The following is a 19,692-nucleotide window of genomic DNA, read 5'->3' as shown; positions in this document are numbered from 1 at the left end:
AGCACACCCCAAACTTTCCGGAGAGAACTGTGTTATGGCGTTCACAGTGGCAGTCATTTACCCGAATACTGGGTCGCGCTCTGAGAAACACTGTGTTTGAAAAATCCCAAGGAAAGCCTCACTCTTGTGAGCTTTTTCATTTTCCATTTGACTTTAAAGCTGTGAATTTTGAGACTAACGAAAAAAAGTCTTTGTCTAAAAGGATAAAATTCTAAGGAGCTCTCCATGTATCATCGAGATTTTGTGTATCATTTACATATACAGTCAGGCCCGCCATACTTGGGAAAGTGTTTGTGGAGGAATGTGTGGAAACAGCTGCCATCTCAGCCCTTCATCAAGGGTTTTCTAAGTTTCCAGCAAACTTTCATAAAAGGCCAGGTAGTAAAGGTCTCCACTTTGTGGACCACGGGATCTCTTTCCCACCGGCTCTGCCACTGTGGCCCCAAAACCACCACAGACCGTATGTAGGGATGGATGGGGCCACACGGTGGTTTTGAAAAGAGCAAGTGAGGGCAGGGTTTGGCTCACACAGGCTGTAGTTCGGGGGCTCCGCTCTAGATCGGCTCTGTGCTTTCCTTAATTGTAGTTCCACATTCTAGGCTTTTCGTAATGTGTAATTAGCAGAGGTTTCCATTATTGTAAACACAAGAAAACCCCCTTGTTCGGGGAAGCCAAGTTCTAGCACCGCCTGGGGTCTGTGGCCGAGTGGGACCTACAGGGGCCGTGCTCACTGCAGAGGGACTGGGTGTTGTGCACGTGACAGCTGCTGCGGGGTTCCACGTGGCAGGGACACAGGACCCTGGGCAGCCTGTGGCTGTGACTCGGAAACAGCAGCAGCTGTCACCGTCCACGTCCCTAGCTGTTTGTGTGGGTCTTCTACGCGGTTAATGGTTTTGGGGGGACGGGGGGCGGCTTTTATTCCTTAGGGTATACTCCCAGTAGTAGGATCACGGAGTCCAGAACAGTGACAGGGTTGGCTCTTCTTATATGTTGTTAGAAACACGTGGCGGTTTTGAAAACCGCTCTCTTCGGCTATAATTTATATACCATAAAATCCTTCCATTGTAAGTAAACCATCTCAGGATATTTTTAGTAAATTTAGAGTTTTGCAGCCATTACCGCTCTTGAGTTTGAGTCCCAACATTCCACAAAGTCCCCTGTTCCCATTTGCAGTTAATTCCTGTAAGAAAGATGAAAACCTCAGATCCTCTCGTACAGTTTACGGTTAATGGTTATTACACTGTATGTGCGGCATAGTTAATTTTTTAAAATTCTATACCTATTTTTAAGTAATCACCCCCAATGTGGGGCTCAAACTCATGACCCTGAGATCAAGAGCCGTGCACCCTACCAGCTGAGCCAGCTAGGAGCCCCAGTGTAGTTCATACAGTATCAGATTTCAGCAGGTAGTAATGGGGGGGAAAGAAACACTAGTTCCCCTTTTTAATTTTTATACGTATGGTTTTTAGTACTTTGAAAGGGTGATCTTCCTATGGCTGAGGTGGAAAACAGATCAAAGATTACTGCTAAAATGCTGTTCTTATTTTTTATTTCAGTTTATCATGCGATCTACTTGGAAGAAATGGTCGCTTCAGAAGTTGCTCGAAAACTTGCATCGGTGTTTAATATTCCTTTCCACCAAATTAACCAGGTCTACAGACAGGGTCCCACCGGTATTCACATTCTTGTTAGCGACCAGGTAACTTGAACTGGCACGCCCCTTGCTTTTGCACACTTTCTCTGTCTCGTGGAGGAACTATGGGAAATCCTGCGGTCTCTTGTGCAAGTACTCCTGAGAATCAATTTCAGAGTTGCGATCAGATCTGTAAGAATTTATAACAAGAGTTTGGGTCTCCTGGTGACATAAGGACTACAGATCCAGGAGACCCGTGGCTCAGGCACCTCCACCCCTCACCCCTTAGACGTTCACCAGGGAACTTTGGGGTTAGCAGGGCTTTGGCCCGTTTTATGCAGGGAGGCGTTAGGATGTATCTTCCTTTTGGCCACTATTTGATGACTAATTTTTAAAAACATTAAGGTTATTGTGTCCCTGGTGTTCGGTGACAAGCAGGTAATAGAAGAGTGCTTACACCAGGACTTTCTCTTAAGAGTCATTATTCACAGGGCCCGGGGTGGGGGTGGGGCAGCTCCCAGGGGGTCAGATGAGCTGTTTCGATGTCTCAGGGGCTAGTCATGGGCAAGCATGGTCAGCATGGGGTCCTGCCCAGTGCAGCAGGTGTAAACTTCGACTACCTCACACTGCCTTTGTGAAGGCATTTTTTTTTTTTTTTTACCACTGAGTTCTGTGTGCAAAGATACATAGATTCTGACATTTTCCTGTAGCTTCTAATTTTACTCTTTTCTAATCAGCTCAGAAAAGACAGTTGGATCTTAATCATTTATCTGCTTTATCCTTCTAGATGGTTCAGAACTTTCAAGATGAGAGTTGTTTTTTATTCTTCACAGTAAAAGGTACTTTGCATGAGTGCATGTGTCTCAAAATGCTGGAATCATGAAAGCGTGTGCCTGTAATCAGTTGTCCTCTTGTGTGGTTACTTTTGAAAATGCTGGCTTTAAGAGTTTGAAGAAGACTTATAAAAACAAATCAAGAGTATTTCCAGTGGTTGTAAGGGAAACTAGCAAATAAGGAAAAGGAGTCAGTCCTAGATTATTAGGGGAAAAAAACTTCAGCCACATTTTACTGAGCACCTTGTATCAGACAGCTTTCGGTGCTAGAAAGGTCTTGACCAAAGCAGACTCATGGAACTCCTAGCGGAAAGCAAACCAGAATTGGCCGACAGATGCACATAATTACGAAATCTTGTAGGTGCCGTGAAGGAGTGGGAAAGTAGGGGTGCTTGTGTTTTGGGAGGAGCTGGGTTGGGGAACATGGAGCGGCTGGGCGAGGGGGTGTCGTGTCCATAATGCTGAGACTGGAGCAGTGAGGGGAGCTGCCCGCCTGGGGAACCCCCCCAAGGCGATGTGAGGCTGCGTGCGAACCTGAGAGAAGGCCACGCAGTGTGAGAGGCCCGTGAACCAGGTGGAGTCAGAGTGGGAGGTGTTGGTCGGGTGTGTAGGACCCGGGCACGACAGGTTTTGTTTGAAACGTATTGGGAAGTCAGTGAAGTTGTTTAAACAAAGGAGTATTTGTGTAAATGCAGTTTGGTTTTTCTTCCACTCTGGCAACTCTGGAGCCATGAGAATGGGGTGAAGCTGGAGGCAGGAGAGGTCACCTGAGTCTGACACATTTATGGGCAGGGCCCTGCTGGGCTCTACACTTGGGGAGGGGCAGTTGTGGCTCCTGTAAGAGCCGCTGGGCAGGCAGACTGTGGTCCCAGGAGAAAGGCAGGAGTGACTGCAGGGAAGCGGTTAAGAGTCCCCTTTTAGGTGTGCCGGGAAGGTCAACTTGGCAGTGATTTGTCCCCGTCTGGGGCTGGCGGGAGAGGCTTGGACTTGAGATATAATTTGGAGGCCTTCGACACATTAGCAGTGGCTCCAAGCTGTGGAAATGATTGCGGTCATTTAGGGAAAGGATATGGAAGGAGGGCCTGGAGGGGGCTCAGGTGAGTTCCACCTGGGGGGTTAAAGGAGGGGATTTTTGTTCTTTTTTTTTAATGTTTGTTTATCTTAGAGAGAGACAGAGTGTGAGCAGGGGAGGGGCAGAGAGAGAGGGAGACGCAGAATCGGAAGCGGGCTCCAGTCCCCGAGCTGTCAGCACAGAGGCCGACGCGGGGCTCGCACTCACCAGGCATGAGATCATGACCTGAGCTGAAGTCAGATGCTCAACCCGCTGGGCCACCCAGGCGCCCCAGGAGGGGATTTCTAAATGCAAGATGATAGTATGTGAAGAAGAGACTTTTAAAATAAGTCTGGTGGGTTAAGATCTAAACCCAGCCTTAGCTGTATCTCGGAGAGCCGAGATTTCCTGTGTGTCCCCCTTTCCTGGGAGTCACTCCTGCAGGGACAGTCCACACCAGCACCGAAGGGATGACTTTGCCTGTGCTGGTGCCTTGCGTTTGCCGTCAGCCACCGCCAGGGTAGCCTGAACCAGGCTGGCTCGCTCCATCGTTCACTGTGCCGGCACCTCGGGCCACTGCTCCCGCGCTCGGCTCTCGCGGGGAAAGCTGTGCGGCGTTTCCCCTGCGGAGCTCAAATCGTCTACGACCGGAAAGCCGTAGTCCGGTTGTATGTTTGGGTCTCACGACGGCCATGGCTGGTGCTTGTGTCAGACATGACGGGCCGTCCCCTCCAGTCTCACCCCGCTTCTCAGACTTTCATCCCCATGAGAAAGTTTCTTTCGTTCCTTGATGAATGGCTGTACTGCTTCTTGATGTTTCCTAAGACACACGAGGCCATCAGACAGAAGTAGCGATATTTTCAGAATGTTTCAGACAGGCCTCTGAGGAGCTAAGAAATTATTTCCAGAAAAGATGGGACGCAGGCACTCGGTCTGTGCGGGTTGTGTGGAGTGGCCTTTCTCCGGCCCGGCCCGGTGTCGTCACCTGCTCTGCCGCCAGCCCCCGCCCCCTTGCTCACGTCACTTTGGCTACTGGTCTGGATCCCCCGAGCACCCCAGAGCCGCCCAGCAGCATGGGCACAGGGCGCCGACGGGCGTATGGGCCGGATGTTAAAAAGCAAAATCAAAGGGAAGGTGTCCGTGTTCTTCTCCAGAAATCCTGGGAAGGGAGGGTGTAGCTTTCCAGGAGTTTCGATTTACTAGTCTGGATTCTCCTGGGCCTGGAGAAAGGAGTCGTGTGTAACGTGCCTTTCCTTTTCCCACAGCAGAGAATGGTGACGGTATCCACATAGTTTTGAAGTGATGTCTTACTTAGTCTGAACTATATTCAGTACCAAATAAAGTCACGCTTAAAAGTGTGTGAAGACTGAATCCAAGAAGTCTTGGGATTGGATTTTACCGTATGAAATGTTTCATATTGAAAACACAAGATGACCTTTCTAATGAGCTGTATGAGAGGCGAATCTCCTCACTGTCACTGCCATAGCCAAGCATCCTCGTGAGAGTGAGCACGTCGGGACGGCACGCGTGCAGCTCTGGGGGCCACGCGCAGGCCCGGCTGCTGCTTCTCTGGCAGAGGCCAGTAGGTACAGTTCCTAGAGGCAGCCTTTGCTGTCTCTCTACACTGTATGCGGTTTGGAAATGAATGTAAAAACGTACCGTGGGCATTTACCTTTCTGTGCCAGTTTGGCTTTTGTGGCCTGAACCTTATGCCGACCCGGGGCGGGGGTGGGGGACAGTGCCGTCGTGGAACCAGCACGGAGTCTGTCTGCAGAGGCCACGTGCTGACACCGTGATTGGTGGTCAGGTAAGAGTCTTGGCACCTTCTCGGAAGAAATCACGTAAGGGTGTGCGTGACGGGATCATGCCAGATCGGGGAAGACCCGAGCCAGGAAGGCGGGTGTGAAGCAAACTGCATTATCAAGAGTACCTTGGTGAGAGGATCAGTGTAAATCCTAATAGGTACAAAGACTTTTGTGTTTCTGCTTCGTCACAGATTTCTTGAAAAACCTTTTGCTTCCGCTTCCATTTTTAGCATTTTGTTTCTGGTTTTTATTTTTGAAGCCCCGATGCCTTTTAAACTCGTGTGGCGTTCCTCCCTTTCGCTGTTTCCGACCACCCCGTCCCTCCTCGCTCTGAACCGTCCTGTCCTTAAGTGTTTTTAAAGCCCTACCCCAGACCGTGGAACTAGGTGCCCCGGGGAGGGGGAAGACTATGGTAGTTTCCTGACTTGCCGTTGAGGGGTCTTTGTTATCAATGAGTTGAAATTATCGCGGCAAACCAGATGTCATAAATGAAACACTAAATTGTGCCGTAAAAATGGCCCACGCTTCTGAGATATTGAGCTCTAGTACAATCATGGTAAACGTTCTGGTGATTATTTAAGAGGCTTTTGGCTACACCACACGATGGCCTCTTTTTCTTAAAAAGGGTGCGTCTTCCACAAAACCAAATGCTTGTCTCTCAAAGGGACTCCACGGCTTTTGCGATTTCCTCCTCGTTCTCGCTTCCCTCCCCACACGCACCAGCAGGCACCTGTGAAACCTGTGGTGGAGCAGACCGTGTTTTAAACTTCGGCGCCCTTTAGCTATAGCACCTTTGTCCACGCGCCCGGCTGTCTTGGTTTTGAACGTGCCGATTCTTATCTTTGTTCGGGCAGAAATAGGAGTGATTTGGACTCTGAAATCCCTCCCAGAAGACAGACCACTTCAGTGGGTAAAAAGCTTTGACGGTTCGTGTTTTATTCTTCAAGGGGGTTAAGACGCACGGTCTCTAAACACTTTCATCTTTAGTTTGAAAATATCTGTAACTCTGTAGACCCTGAAGCGGGGGAACGTTCCTTTCTGTCATCTCCCTTTGCTTTTGTATGAACACATGTTTTCTGTACCAATCACTTGGGAAAGAAGTGAGCATATCTCTTGTTTTTAGAGTTCTGCTTGTCTATTTAGCATTCCTTTTTGAGTCTCAAGATATACGGAACAATAAATGTCATTTAATGCTGTGTGCTATTTCGAATTCCTCATCAGGTGTTAGAAATGGGGTTGAAAACACTTTAAAAGCTCATCGAACTTGAAATTCTACCAAGCAGCATTGAAAATTTGTCCCAGTGAAGCAGGTTAAATTATGGCACCAGCAAATTTGCTACTTTGTTTTTTTAACAGTAGGATGTATACATTTCAGTAAAATAAATGTTTTCCGATTGTTTTGCACACGCGTGTCTCATTTAAACCCTAGTTCCTGACCGTGTCCCCTCGAGTCCAGAATCGAGGGGTTCCGGGCATGTGCTGAGCACACCGAAGTCCACATGTTGCGAGAGGTGAGGCCCATTGTGTGGTTTTCTCTTCGGTCTGTTTTCTCAAAGCTGATGCGGCAGACCTTTCCATCGACTGCTCCCCACACGGAGAGGAAGCGGACCCAGCCCGCGCCTCTGGGAAACCTCACCTGGGGTTCTCCTGAATGAGGTCACGAGTCACTGAGGAGGGAGTCCAGGAACCCCAGTGGGCTGTGCCCTGGCTCAAGAGAGCCCGTGTATAGAAAGCCCTGGTCGTGCGAATTTTTAAAACGGAGACTATGATTACGGAAGCAAGTCTGTGTTCCCCGCTCTTTGTTTAAATAGCTTCCTTCCACAGTCACGCCACCACACAAAGTGGTACAAACGTATTTTCAAACAACTGCTGTGGTGTGTGCACACTTCCGGCCAGGGAACACCAGAGGATGTGTCCTCGGGCGCTGAAGTCACCAGGACTCGAACGCTTATTCCGAGACCTTGTTAAAGTGACTTAAGGGGACGCGTAGGTACCGCCTTCTCTCCCACTGTACCCTAAATGCTCCTGACCGGTCCCTCTGACCGACTGCTGGTCTGGGGGAGACAAGTGCCCCGGCTCTGCTGTCCCACCGCAGCCTCCCACGAGCTCTCTGCTCCTCGTCGTGGGGAGCGGTCGCTAGGAAGGGTCGTCAGCTGCCATGAACGCTGAAGTTTACAATGTGAGGGTGGTGACGGGTTTCTGGTCTTAATATCACACGTGTGGACAGCCCAGAGTGGAAACTAGAGCTTGTCAGATTTTAAATATTAGGAAGGTCTGAGTTGGGAAAGTGGTTTTGCTCAGATTTGTCTGCCATACGATGATAGCAATAAAACCCTCTGACTTAAGCATTGCTATGGTTTATTCATTTTTATGAGTCTGAAAGGTGCCAACACTTTACTGATCTGAGTTTTAAGTGTGTACAATTTTTGAATAGTTCTGGTGTAACTTGATTTCTAAGATTTTAAAATAAACTTGGAAAAAATCACACCCATTCTACATGCATCCATTCATTATTTTTAATCGATTATATTGTAGATAACTTAAGCCGTCGTTCTGTTTCTTTAAGGTCCCCCAGGTCTCGCGAGAGATGGCGTGATTAGCTCTTCTCCTATAACGAAAACGCACTCCGTGCCGCGGCACGGGCCACAGCCCCTGTGTGGTCAGGCAGCGACACGACCTCCGAGCCGTGTGTGTTTAGCTCTCGGTTCCCGGAAGTGTGTGTGACAAGCTGACGGACACAGAAGGGTGAAGACCCTGCCCCACCCAGTTCAGAGTCCTCATTTCTTTGGTGTCTCGTGGAAACCGGCTAACTTGCCTCCCACCCAAGGCTCTACATACAAAACCAGCAGGCATCGTGGATTTGCAGTACAGTCACTTTGAGAAAGTTGCTATTTAGTCTTCAAAGTGGAAAAGTCCCGCTCGTCAAAATGGAATCAGTGTGAATTAAAGTAGGCCGCTGGCTTAAGTATCAGCTAGAAGATCAACAGCTTATTTCTTCTGCTCAATTTGTGCTAACACTGATGGTCGGTCTGAGGAACGCCGACAAAGCCAAGGGCGGGACTTCCTAAGAAGGCCCCCACCTCTCCCGTGTGGCCCAGCTACCCCGAGGCCGCTCTTGCCTCGTGCCACCAGACTCCGGGCTGTGACGCGATTGCCTCGTAGCAGAATAAAGGTGAAAACTGTCACCGGAGTTACCGCGGTCCCTACCGGAGTCTTTTACCTGAACGTGCCTTTCCCAATGGAGAACCAAGAGATCTGGGCGAAGGTGGGGCAGGTCGGGAAGACTTGGGTCTTCTCTGGAGGAAGGGACACCTCGCGCCTTGGGCTTGGCCGCTGCCGTCAGAGAATGACACAGCACCTGCACAGTCGCTGTCCGCTTCCTCCCACTGCTGTCGGGGGGGTGACGGGAGCAAAGTAGGCGTGGACTTTGACGTGAGGGAGCTGAGCCTGGAAGCAGAAAAGCCCGACCTGGAGTCATCGCTACGCGGGGGTTCTGAGGATTAGAGGCACAGTCCTAGACGAGCCCATGCGTTCTCCACACAGAATCGACCCCCTTCCCCTCGGGCAGATAGTTCAGAGAGAATTCCCGGTGCAGGCAAGGGCTGCTGCTGACACACTGTCCCCCTAAGCCGGCACCTTCCAAAGAGCACAGAATACGTGCCCTGGTGTCGTCACCAGCCCTGGATGCAGACTGAGCACAGGCCTCACGGCTTTGGCACCCGGGGCAGCTCTGGGAGGGAGATGCAAAGCTCAGAGCGCATTCAAGAAGACCAGGTAAACTGCCTGGGGGGAGGGGAAGCCACATTCTCCTGAAGCCCTCCCATCTGGAAAGTAACCAAGACCCCGGTCTCCTTCCTGCCGGTAACGGCCGTAAGGCTCCTTCCTCAGGATTCCGATCAGACTACGAGGAACCTCAGACCAACACCGTTCTGGAAGTGGAAACTGCCAGGGTGAGGTCTACTATGGAAATTTTGGACAGGGAGACTCCTGTTCAGCCTGCCAGTCTGCAGAATACGGGCTGAGGGTAAAATGTGGGGAGCGGACGTTGATTCTTGGCGTGTTCGCCGTTAGCTTCGAAAGCGCCAGGGGACGCGTGCCCCCCGCTTACCCGCATCCGCTTGATGCCCGCGCGGGTGACCTGCTGGCAGTCGTACAGCTCCAGGCGCTCCAGGCCGCGGCAGTTCTCCAGGTGCTCCAGGGCCACGTCGGTGATGAGGAGACAGTTGTCTAGTTCTAGGACCCGCAGCCTCTCGTGGCCGCAGGTGCTGTTGCTCAGGTGCAGGATCCCATCGTCTGTGATGAGCTCACAGTGGGACAGACTCTGGAACAGGGAGGAAAGCGCGGATGTTCGCAAGACCCGAGGCCTAAAGCGCGGAAGCTGGCCCGAGCAGGGCCTTGTGGCGGCCGCTTATCAACAGGATCAAACACAAAGCCTCGGCGTCCTCCGGCCATGGGTTTGCCATTCTCTCATCTTTCCAACTGCAGGTGATCCAGTTAAAGATGACGTGAGAGGATCTTGTCTCCCCTCCTCCCGTCAGCACCCTGATTCTACGGGTACGTAAAGGACAACCTGATCTGACAAAAGAGCCCTAAAAGCTAGCTGAGTGACTCACACGCTGAAAGAAGGCCCGTGTCACGGCGGGTGGGAGACGCTGGGACAACGTCTTGCCGTAAGTCCCACCCCCAGTGCAGAGACCCACGGCGGGGAGAGAGCTCAAAACCCGGAGTTTCTCCCCGGGGAGCAAAGGGCTTGCACCCCACGTTGGGCACCCCAACTTTTAAAATATGTGCCTGAGAGACAGGCCCCTAAAACATCTAGCTTTGAACACCAACAGGCTCACATCCACCAGGCCCACGAGGCTAGTGATTCCAGAAATGGCTCTTAAAGGGCTCACACACTTGGACTGCCCCACCCCAGAGCCCAGCTTGGAAGTGGCCCATTGAGGGCCGCCCGGACTCTGTGTGGGAGCACTGGCCTGAGGCCCATGCATCTGGTCTGAGACACACTCGGGGCCTGCTGGGACGCTCTAGGCCCAGGGACTGGCGGCCACCGCCTTCGTGCGCTCCTTCTGTCTTGCTCCGACTGGAGAAGGCTTAAAAAAAAAAAAAAGACAAGGAATTCTAGGCTTTTTTTCCCCAATTTCTCTTTCTCGGTGGGCACCTTCTCTACCACCCCCCTCGGTCACTCCTCAGCCAGTGGGCACCAACTTCTCCCTCTCCCTGTGCTGTGCTTCAGAACACCATTATCTGTCCGGAAGGAACTTCTGTGTGTCCAGTGCCCGGGTTTCCCACCTGGCACCCTGGCGTTCTGGCTGCTAGAGAGCAACACCTCTGCGTCTCCTGGCTCTGGGGGCCAGCGGGGCTTCTGCTGGTGGGCCGCACGGGAAGAGACGGTAAATGGCGAACAGCCCCAGGGCACAGCACGAGACAAGAGGCCCAGGAGTCCTGTCTACGAAAGAGGGCTCGTGGCTCACCCTCGCAGCGGCAGCCTGAGGGGCAGGCTTCCAATAGACGCATCTCAGGGCTGCCCGCCCTCCTCCCCGGGGACCTCGGGAGGCGCCCTCTTCTCCCCCCGCTGCCACACTCCAGAGCGCCGGGATCTCCTGGAGGGGAGCTTTTACATGCATCTGGTGTCCCGGTCTTTGGGGCCGGCCACTCGGGGATGCCCTTTGGTCACCTGGCCCTGCTGGCCAGAGGGGCTCCTGGGTCCCACGGGACTTCGATGATCAGCTCTTCCCTGGCAGGCTACCGCCCCCAGGACGTTTCCCAGAAAGCAGACCGAAACGCACCCCCGCCCGACGATAAAGAGCTGTACGTGCTTGAGCTGCAGCTTAGTCCTGCAGGGTGGGCTTCGAGTTCGGCACGTGCCCAAGGCCTACCACGCGTCCTCAGGGAACCAGGCCGGTGCACGCCATCTCTGCGCGCATGGTCCCCCCGCCTCACTGCAGCGTGCCGGTGTCTCCCACGCAGGTGTTTGTACATTGTGTGGAGTCCTGGTCTTTGCAGCTGCCACCCAGAGGACACCTAGATCACCTGGCCCTGGTGGCCAGGGGAGTTCATGCTTGCAGTCCCAGAGAACTGTGTACATTGCGTATTTTTTAAGCTGCTGCCCGAGTATCTTCCAGTCAGCCTGAATCTAGGTGCTGAGCTCCTCCCTTTTGGGACACTGACCGATCTTGGCACCTCCTCAACTACTGGGAACCATGAACAATAAGACAGGCTGTACAGACACAAAGGTTTGAGAGCCACTGATAATGAGGACCTGGTTGAACAAGAAGGTCCATCTTCTACATGAGCTCACTCCATGAAGAGGAGAGGCCTTTTTATCTAGGAACCTCAGGAAAAACACCTTCGTAAAAGATAAGTGGGGTGCCTGGTTGACTGCCAGGTAAGCATCCGATTCCTGATCTTGGCTCGGGTCATGATCTCAAGGTTTCCTGAGTTTGAGCTCCAGATCGGGCTCTGGGCTGAGAGCATGGAGCCTGCCTGGGGTTCTCTCTCTCTCTGCCCCTCCTCCACTCGTGCCATCTCTCTCTCTCTCTCTCTCCCTCTCTCTTTCAGAATAATAAACATTACAAAATTTAAGAAGGATAAGTAATGGTCATAAAGATGCTCACCATACCCTGGAGGAAAATGGATCAGTACACAACTTCAACAAAGAAAATATAAGAAAACACCAAACAGGGGTCATGGAGCTGAAGAATATAGTAACAGAAAAAATCACTAGAGAGGTTCAAGAGCAGACTAGATAAATCAGAAGGACCAGTGAACCTGAAGACAGAGCGGTAGAACTCATCCAAACAGAACAACAAAAAGAAACACAGATGAAAAAAAGTGGGGATAGCTTAAGGGATATGTGGGACAACATCAAGTGGATTAACATTCATATCATAGGGCTCTCAGTAGGAGGAGAGAGAGAAAGGAGAAAACTTACTTCAAGGAATGGTGGCTAAAAACCTCAACCTAGGGCAAAAAAAACCCCCAGACATCCAGATCCAGGAAGTACAGAGTTCTAAAAATATGAACCCCAAGAGATGCACACCAAGACACATAATTAAAATGTCAAAAGTTAAAGAGAACCTTAAAATCAGCCAGATTCAAAACTTGTTATGCACAAAGGAGCCCCCATAAGACTAACAGCAGGTTTTTCAGCAGAGACTGCAGGACAGAAGGGAGTGGCATGAAATCCAAAGTACCGAAAAAAAAAAAAAATACTTCCAACCAAGAATACTCTAACTACCAAAGTTATTCAGAATTGGAGATAGAGTTTTCCAGACAAGCTAAGGCTAAAGGAGTTAATCATCTTACTAAACCAACTCACAAAAAATATTAAAAGGACTTTGTTAAGCTGAAAAGAAAGGGCACTAATTAATAACATGAGAAAGGCTAAATCTCACTGGTCAAGGTAAATATGGAGTAATGGTGTAGTTAGTTTGAAGGCTAAAAGACAAAAGTAGTAAAAAAAAAAAATTCTAAAACTACAAACAAGGGATACACAAGATAGAAAGATGTAAAATGTGACACTGAAAACAAAACGGGAGGGAGGGAGAGTAAAAATGTAGAATTTCAGAACGTATTCAAATATAAGTTATCATAAAATAGACTGTTACAAATACAAGTTGTTGGGGCACCTGGGGTGGCTCAGTCCTCTGAGCGTCCGACTTCGGCTCAGGTCACGATCTCACAGCTCGTGGGTTCGAGCCCCGTGTCGGGCTCTGTGCCGACGGCTGGGAGCCCGGAGCCTGCTTCAGATTCTGTGTCTCCCTCTCGCTCTGCCCCTACCCCACTCATGCTCTGTTTCTCTGTCTCAAAAATAAACAAACATAAAGCAAATATAAGTTGTTATATGTAACAACCTCATGGTGACCACAAAGCAAAAATCTGTGATACACAAAAGATAAAAGGATCTAAGTGTCCCACTAAAGAAAGTCATCAAACCACAAAGGAAGAGAACAAAAGAAGAAAGGAACAAGAAGAACTACAAAACAGCTAGAAAACAATTACCATAATGGCAATAAATACATATCAATAATTACTTTAAATGGACTAAATTCTTCAATCAAAAGATACAGAGTACCCGAATGAATTAAAAAAAAAAAAAAAAAGACCCATCTATATGCTGCCTATAAGTGACTCTCTAAGTGTAAGGACACACACAGACTGAAAGTAAAGGGATGGAAAAAGATACCCCATGCAAATGAAAATCAAAAGAAAGTTGGAGGTAGCCATACATACATCAGACAAAATAACACTTTAAAACACCATAATAACAAAGAAGAGCATTACATAGTGATAAAGGGGTCAATCCAACAAGAGCATCAACATGGGTAAATATTTATGCACCTAATAGAGGAGCACCTAAATATATAAAACATGTATTAACAGATCTAAAGGAAGAAACAGCAATACGATAAGAGTAGAGGGCATTTATACCCCAGTTACATCAATAGACCATCCAGACAAAATCAGTAAGGAAATATCAGCCATACACAACATGTTAGAACAGATGGACTTACCAGATATATACACAACATTCTATCCAAGCAGAACACACGTTCTTCTCAAGTGCACGTGGAACAATTCTCCAGAACAGATCACATGTTAGGACATGTAAGAAATCTTAATAAATCTTAAGAAGACTGAAGCCATATCAAGCATTTTTTCCAACCATGATGGTATGAAAGTAGAAATCAATTATAAGAAGAAAAGTGGAAAATTTACAAATACGTGGATCTGTAACATGTTACTGAACCACCAGTGGGTCAAAGAAGAAATCAAAAGAGAAGTTTTAAAAATGCCTGAGACGAATGAAAATGGAAATGGAATATACCAAAATTTAGGGGATACAGCAAAAGCACTTCCAGGGCAACCGCTTGTTGCAATAAAGGCCTACCTACCGCAAGGAATGAGCAAAGTCAAACCATCTAACCTAATGCCTTAAGGAACTACAGGAAGATGACAAAGCCCAACATTAGTACAAGAAGCGAAATAAAGATCAGAGAAGACACGAATGAGAGACAGAAAAGAGCAATGACATGAAGGGCTGGTTCCATGAAAAGATATAATTAACAAGCCTTTAGCTAGACTCACCAAGAAAAAAAAGAGAAGGATCAACTACATAAACTCAGGAACAAAAGAGGAGACATTCTAAATGACACCATAGAAGTACAACAAATCGTAAGACACTAAGAACGATTATATGCCAACAAATCGGACAACTTAGAAGAAACGAGTACATTCACAGAAGCAAAGAACCAACCAAAACTGAGTCATAAAGAGATAGAAAATCTGAACAGACTGATTACTAATAAGGGATTGAATCAGTAATCTAAACTCTGCCAACAAAGATAAGTCCCAGACCATACTGCTTCATTGGTGAATTCTATCAAATATTTTAAAGAAGAATTAATACCAAACCTTCTCAAACTCTTCCAAAAAAGAAGAGGGAACATTTCCAAACTCATTTTGCAAGGCAAGCATTGCCCTGCTAACCAAAACTAGACAAAGACACAACAACAACAAAAAAAAAAAAAAAAAAAGGAAAATTACAGACCAATATCTCTGATAAACATAGATGCAGGGGCGCCTGGGTGGCTCGGTCAGTTAAGTGTCCAATTCTTGATACTGGCTCAGGTCATGATCTCACGGTTCATGGGTTCAAGCCCCACTTCAGGCTCCACACTGACAGTGGCGAGCCTGCTTGGGATTCTCTCTTCTCTCTCTGCCCCTCCCCTACACACTCTCTCTCAAAAAGAAATAAAACAACTTCTTAAACATAGATGCAGTAACCCTCAACAAAATATTAGCAAACTGAGTTCAACAGTACATTAAATCATACACTACAATCAAGTGGAATTTATTTCAGGGATGCAAAGATGGCTGAACATTCTTAAATCAATCAGTATGATATAGCACATTAGCAAAATGAAGGACAGAAATCCTATGATCTAAATAGATGCAGTAATAGAATCTGACAAAATCCAACATTCATTGGTGATTAAAAAAAAAAAAACAGTAAAGAAGGGACATACCTCAATATAATAAAGACCATATATGACAGGCTCACAGCTAGCATCACACTCAATGGTGAAAAGCCTGAAAGACTCTCCTCTTAGGAAGAAACAAGGATACCCACTCTTGCCATGTTTATTCAACACGGTAATAGAAATCCTAACCAGAGGAATTAGGTAAGAAAAAGAAATAAAGATATCCAAATTAGAAAGAAAGAAAACTTTCACTATTTGCAGATGACACAATATTATATATAGAAAACCCTAAAGACTCCACCAAAACACATTAGAAATAATAAACAGGGGTGCTTAGGTGGCTCAGTCGGTTGAGCGTCTGGCTTTGGTTCAGGTCATGATCTCACAGTTTGTGGATTCAAGCCCGGGATCGGGCTCTGTGCTAACAGCTCAGAGCCTGGAGCCTGCTTCGGATTCTGTGTCCCCCACCCCTATCCCCCCAGCCTCTTGCCCCTACCCTGCTTGTGCTCGGTCTCTCTCAAAAGTAAGTAAACATTAAAAAAAAATTTAAAGGAAACAAATTCAGTAAAGTCTCAGGATACAAAATTCACATAAACCTGGCTTCATTGCTGTACACTGGTGAGCAATCGGAAAGAGAAATTAAGAAAACAATCCCTTTTACAATTGCATCAACAAGAATAAAAAACCTAGAAATAACTTTAACCAAGGAGGTGTAAAAGACCTGTACTGTGAAAACTACAAGACCTTGATGAAAGACATTTAAGACGACACAAATGGAAAGATACTTTGTGCTCATGGATTGAAAAAAGGCAAACTGTTAAAATGTCCATACTCCTCAAAGCAATCTACAGATTCAAGCAATCTTTATCAAAATTCCGATTGCATTTTTCATAGAAACACAGAACAAAGAATCCTAAAATTTCTATTGGAACCATAAAAGACCCTGATTAGCCAAAGCAATTTTGAGAAGAAAAAGCTGAAAACCTCACACTCCCTGGTTTCAAGCTACATTACAAAGAATGCTATAGTAATCAAAACAGTACAATACTGGCATTAAAAACAAACACATAGGGCACCTGGGTGGCTCAGTTGGTTGAGCGTCTGACTCTTGATTTCAGTTCAGGTCATGATCCCAGGGTCATGGGATTGAGCCCTGTGTCAGGCTCCATGCTGTGTGTGGAGCCTGCTTAGGATCTTCTCCCTCCCTCTCCCCCTCTCCCTTCTCCCTGCTCTGCCCCTCTGTCCTGCTTGTGCTCTCTCTCAAAACAAAATAAAAATAAAAACAGAAACACAGATCAGTGGAACCAAATAGAGTCCAAACAATCAATTAATTTACAATGAAGGAGCCAAGAATATACAACGGCAAAAGGACACTGTCTTCAATAAATGCTTCTGGGAAAACTGGAGAGCCACATGCAGGAGAATGAAAGTGGACTCCTATCTTAATATAGCACATGCAAAAATTAACTCAAATTGAAGACTTAATGTAAGAACCGAAACCACAGAACTCCTGGAAGAAAACATCATAGGCAGTAAGCTCCTTGACAATGGTCTTGGTAATGACATTTTTGGAATGAGTGCCAAGAGCAAGGGCAACAAGGTAAAAATAAACAAGTGGGACACATCAAACTAAAAAATGCTGCACAGCAAAGGAAACCACCAACCAAATGAAAAGAATGGGAGAGGATATTTGCAACGCACATATCTGATAAGGGGCTAATATCCAAAATATATAAATAATGCATCCAACTTAGTGGCAAAAAGGGGGGGAGCTGATTTAAAAAGTGGGTAAAGGGCCTGAAGAGACACTTGTCCAGTTAAGACATACAGAGAGCCAAGAGACACATGGAAAGGTGCTCAAAATTGTTAACCATCAGGGAAATGCCAATCAAAACCACAATGAGATACCACCTTACCCCTGGCAGAATGGCTATTATCAAAAAGATAAGAAATGACAAATGTTGAGGATGTGGAGAAAAGGGAACCCTTGTGTGCTGTTGATGGGAATGTAAGTTGGTGCAGCCACCATGGAAAACAATATGGAGATTTCTCAAAAAATTAAGGGGTACCTGGGTGTCTCAGTTAAGTGACCGACTCTTGATTTTGGCTCAGGTCATGATATCACAGTTGTGGAATTTATCCCAGCATCTAGCTCTGTGCTGATGGTGCAGAGCCTATGTGGGATCCTCTCTTTCCCTCTCTCTCTCTCTCTCTCCTTCCCCTGCACTCTCTCTCTCAAAATAAATACATAAACTTAAACAAAATTAAAAATAGGGGCACCTGGGTGGCTCAGTCGGTTGAGTGTCTGACTCCAGCTTAGGTCATGATCTCATGGTTCATGAGTTCAAGCCCCACTTTGGGCTCACTGCTGAGCGAGCCTGCCTTGGATCCTCTGTCCCCCTCTTTCTCTACCCCTCCCCAGCTCGCGTTCTTGCTCTCAAAAATAAAACATTTAAAAATCTTCTAAAAAAATTAAAAATAGAACTGCCATATTTTCCAGCACTTCCACTTCTGGGTATTTATCTGAAGAAAATGAAAACACTAATTCGAAAACGTCTGCACTCCCATGGTTATTGCAGTATTATTTACATTAGCCAAGACATGGAAACAACCTGAGTGTCCACTAATGATGAATGGGTAATGAAAACATCACACACACACACACACACACACACACACACACACACACACACACACTGGAATATTATTCAGCCATAAAAAAGGATGAAATCTTACCATTTGCAACAACACAGATGGACCTTGAAGGCATTATACTAAGTGACATAAATCAGGCAGAGAAAGAAAATACTGTATGATGCCACATACATGGAATTAAAAAAAAATTCAAGCTCATAGATACAGAGAATACATCCTGAAACCAATATTATACTATATGTAAACTAACTGGAATTTAAATAAAAATTTGAAACATTAAAAAAAAAAAAAAAGAACACACTGATGATTGTCAGAAGTGGGGTGAGGGTGGGGTGAAAAGGGTGAAGGGGGTCAAAATGGACAAATTTCCAACCATTAAATAAGTTCTAGGGATGTAATGTATAGCATGGTGACTGTAGTTGATGTTATTTGAAAGTTGCTGAGAGAAAAAAGATCTCATTCTAAGAAAAAAATTTTTTAAATAGGGTGACAGATGTTAACTAAACTCTATCATGTCGATCATTTTGCAATATATACAAATATCAAATCATTACATTGTACACCTGAAGCTAAAATAATATTATATCAATTATACCTCCATTATACCTCTGAGTAGCAGTAATTCTGGAAAATTCAAACTTTACTGCCACAAGGCTTGAGAATGGAGTAAATGCTCATAAGTGTTCATCAAGACAGAGTTAATGGTTCTTAACAGAAACCTGAGATCAACCACCTACCTGCACTCAGACTGACCACTTTTCTGTGGGATCCTGGGTGGTCTGCCTAAGCAGGATCCCCATGCCCTGGGGATGGAGTGGGGGTGCTCTAAGAAGAATCCAGTTCAATAATGAGCAAAAGAATAATAGAGCTTCCTGCTTTCAATTAGAGTCAGGTAGGAGCAGGGTGCTGGAAGAAAAGCAAACTGCTGGGTATTAGATTATGATGTGGACTGAAACCACATACGCCATAGATTCACTAATATTCTGGTGATGGAGGAATGGGATGAAAACCCACTCCTGACAGCATGGCTATATCATTTTTATTAAATTGCTATTAACTTGTTCACTTATTAAAGACCTTTTTTAAAGTTAAAAAAAAAAAAAAGATTGCAGGGAAATTTCAGAGTTTACTCCATTTAGTGCAGTTTGATAGCCCAGTTCTCCCCTTGAGGGAGAACAGTGCAGTCAACGAATCTGATGCCCATGTTATTTAGAAAAGTATGCATGCAGCCATGACTCGGGAGACATACTGAGCACGTTTGATGGTTATGGTTAAACAGACCTTGAACAGTGTGATCTGACATTCCTGGCTTCTCTTGGGCATAAACAGACATAACAAATTCAGATTAATGTTATATAGCCAGATGGCATTTCTGTAATTGAAATTACAGTTGTAATTTAAGTTCTCCATTTCAACAGTTTGAGACCTGACACTTTCTCCAAATGCATACAAAAGCAATATCCATCCCACCATAACCGTTCAGGAGCAAAAGAGGTTACACCAAAGTCCTATTACTCATTTGTTCCTTGGCTCTGTGGCCAGCCCTATGGGGCAACGGTGAGTAAGAACACGCTTTTCTGCACTGGTGGAGCAACGGGTCCAGAAATGAAACAGTATGGCTTTAGACCACTTTAGACCCTTGGACACGCCAAGGGTTAGGAACCATGAGGGACGAGAGCGAGGAGAGTGTTGTGGGTGGTACTGCAGGGAGCAGGGGGAGAACGGCACG

The 19,692-nt window shown here is 46.7% G+C and overlaps 2 protein-coding genes across 10 annotated transcripts in view; one reads left to right on the top strand and one right to left on the bottom strand.

Moving 5' to 3' along the window:
• Positions 1-6,726, top strand: part of UBP1 (upstream binding protein 1) — a 51,344-nt gene extending 44,618 nt beyond the window's left edge. For both annotated transcript variants that reach the window (XM_023260795.2, XM_023260794.2), the window contains 3 exons: positions 1,557-1,699; positions 2,421-2,472; positions 4,783-6,726. In XM_023260795.2, coding sequence (XP_023116563.1) covers positions 1,557-1,699; positions 2,421-2,472; positions 4,783-4,820 — 233 coding nt within the window. In that variant the 3' untranslated portion in view covers positions 4,821-6,726. The remainder of the gene's footprint in view (positions 1-1,556; positions 1,700-2,420; positions 2,473-4,782) is intronic.
• Positions 1-19,692, bottom strand: part of FBXL2 (F-box and leucine rich repeat protein 2) — a 132,862-nt gene that overhangs the window by 12,340 nt on the left and 100,830 nt on the right. For 4 of the 8 annotated variants that reach the window (XM_045037919.1, XM_045037920.1, XM_045037921.1 and 1 more), the window contains 2 exons: positions 9,431-9,643; positions 7,664-8,769 (listed from right to left, as the gene is read on the bottom strand). In XM_045037919.1, the coding sequence (XP_044893854.1) occupies positions 8,662-8,769; positions 9,431-9,643 (321 nt within the window). In that variant the 3' untranslated portion in view covers positions 7,664-8,661. Of the gene's footprint in view, positions 1-7,663; positions 8,770-9,430; positions 9,644-18,280; positions 18,870-19,692 lie in introns of those variants that run through there. The other 4 variants (XR_006585713.1, XR_006585715.1, XR_006585711.1 and 1 more) reach the window with 3 other exon arrangements.

This window comes from Felis catus, chromosome C2 (assembly GCF_018350175.1).
Source record: "Felis catus isolate Fca126 chromosome C2, F.catus_Fca126_mat1.0, whole genome shotgun sequence".
Lineage (NCBI taxonomy): Eukaryota > Metazoa > Chordata > Mammalia > Carnivora > Felidae > Felis > Felis catus.
Note: the sequence above shows the minus strand (reverse complement) of the source record. Positions and strands in the feature narration are given on the sequence as shown.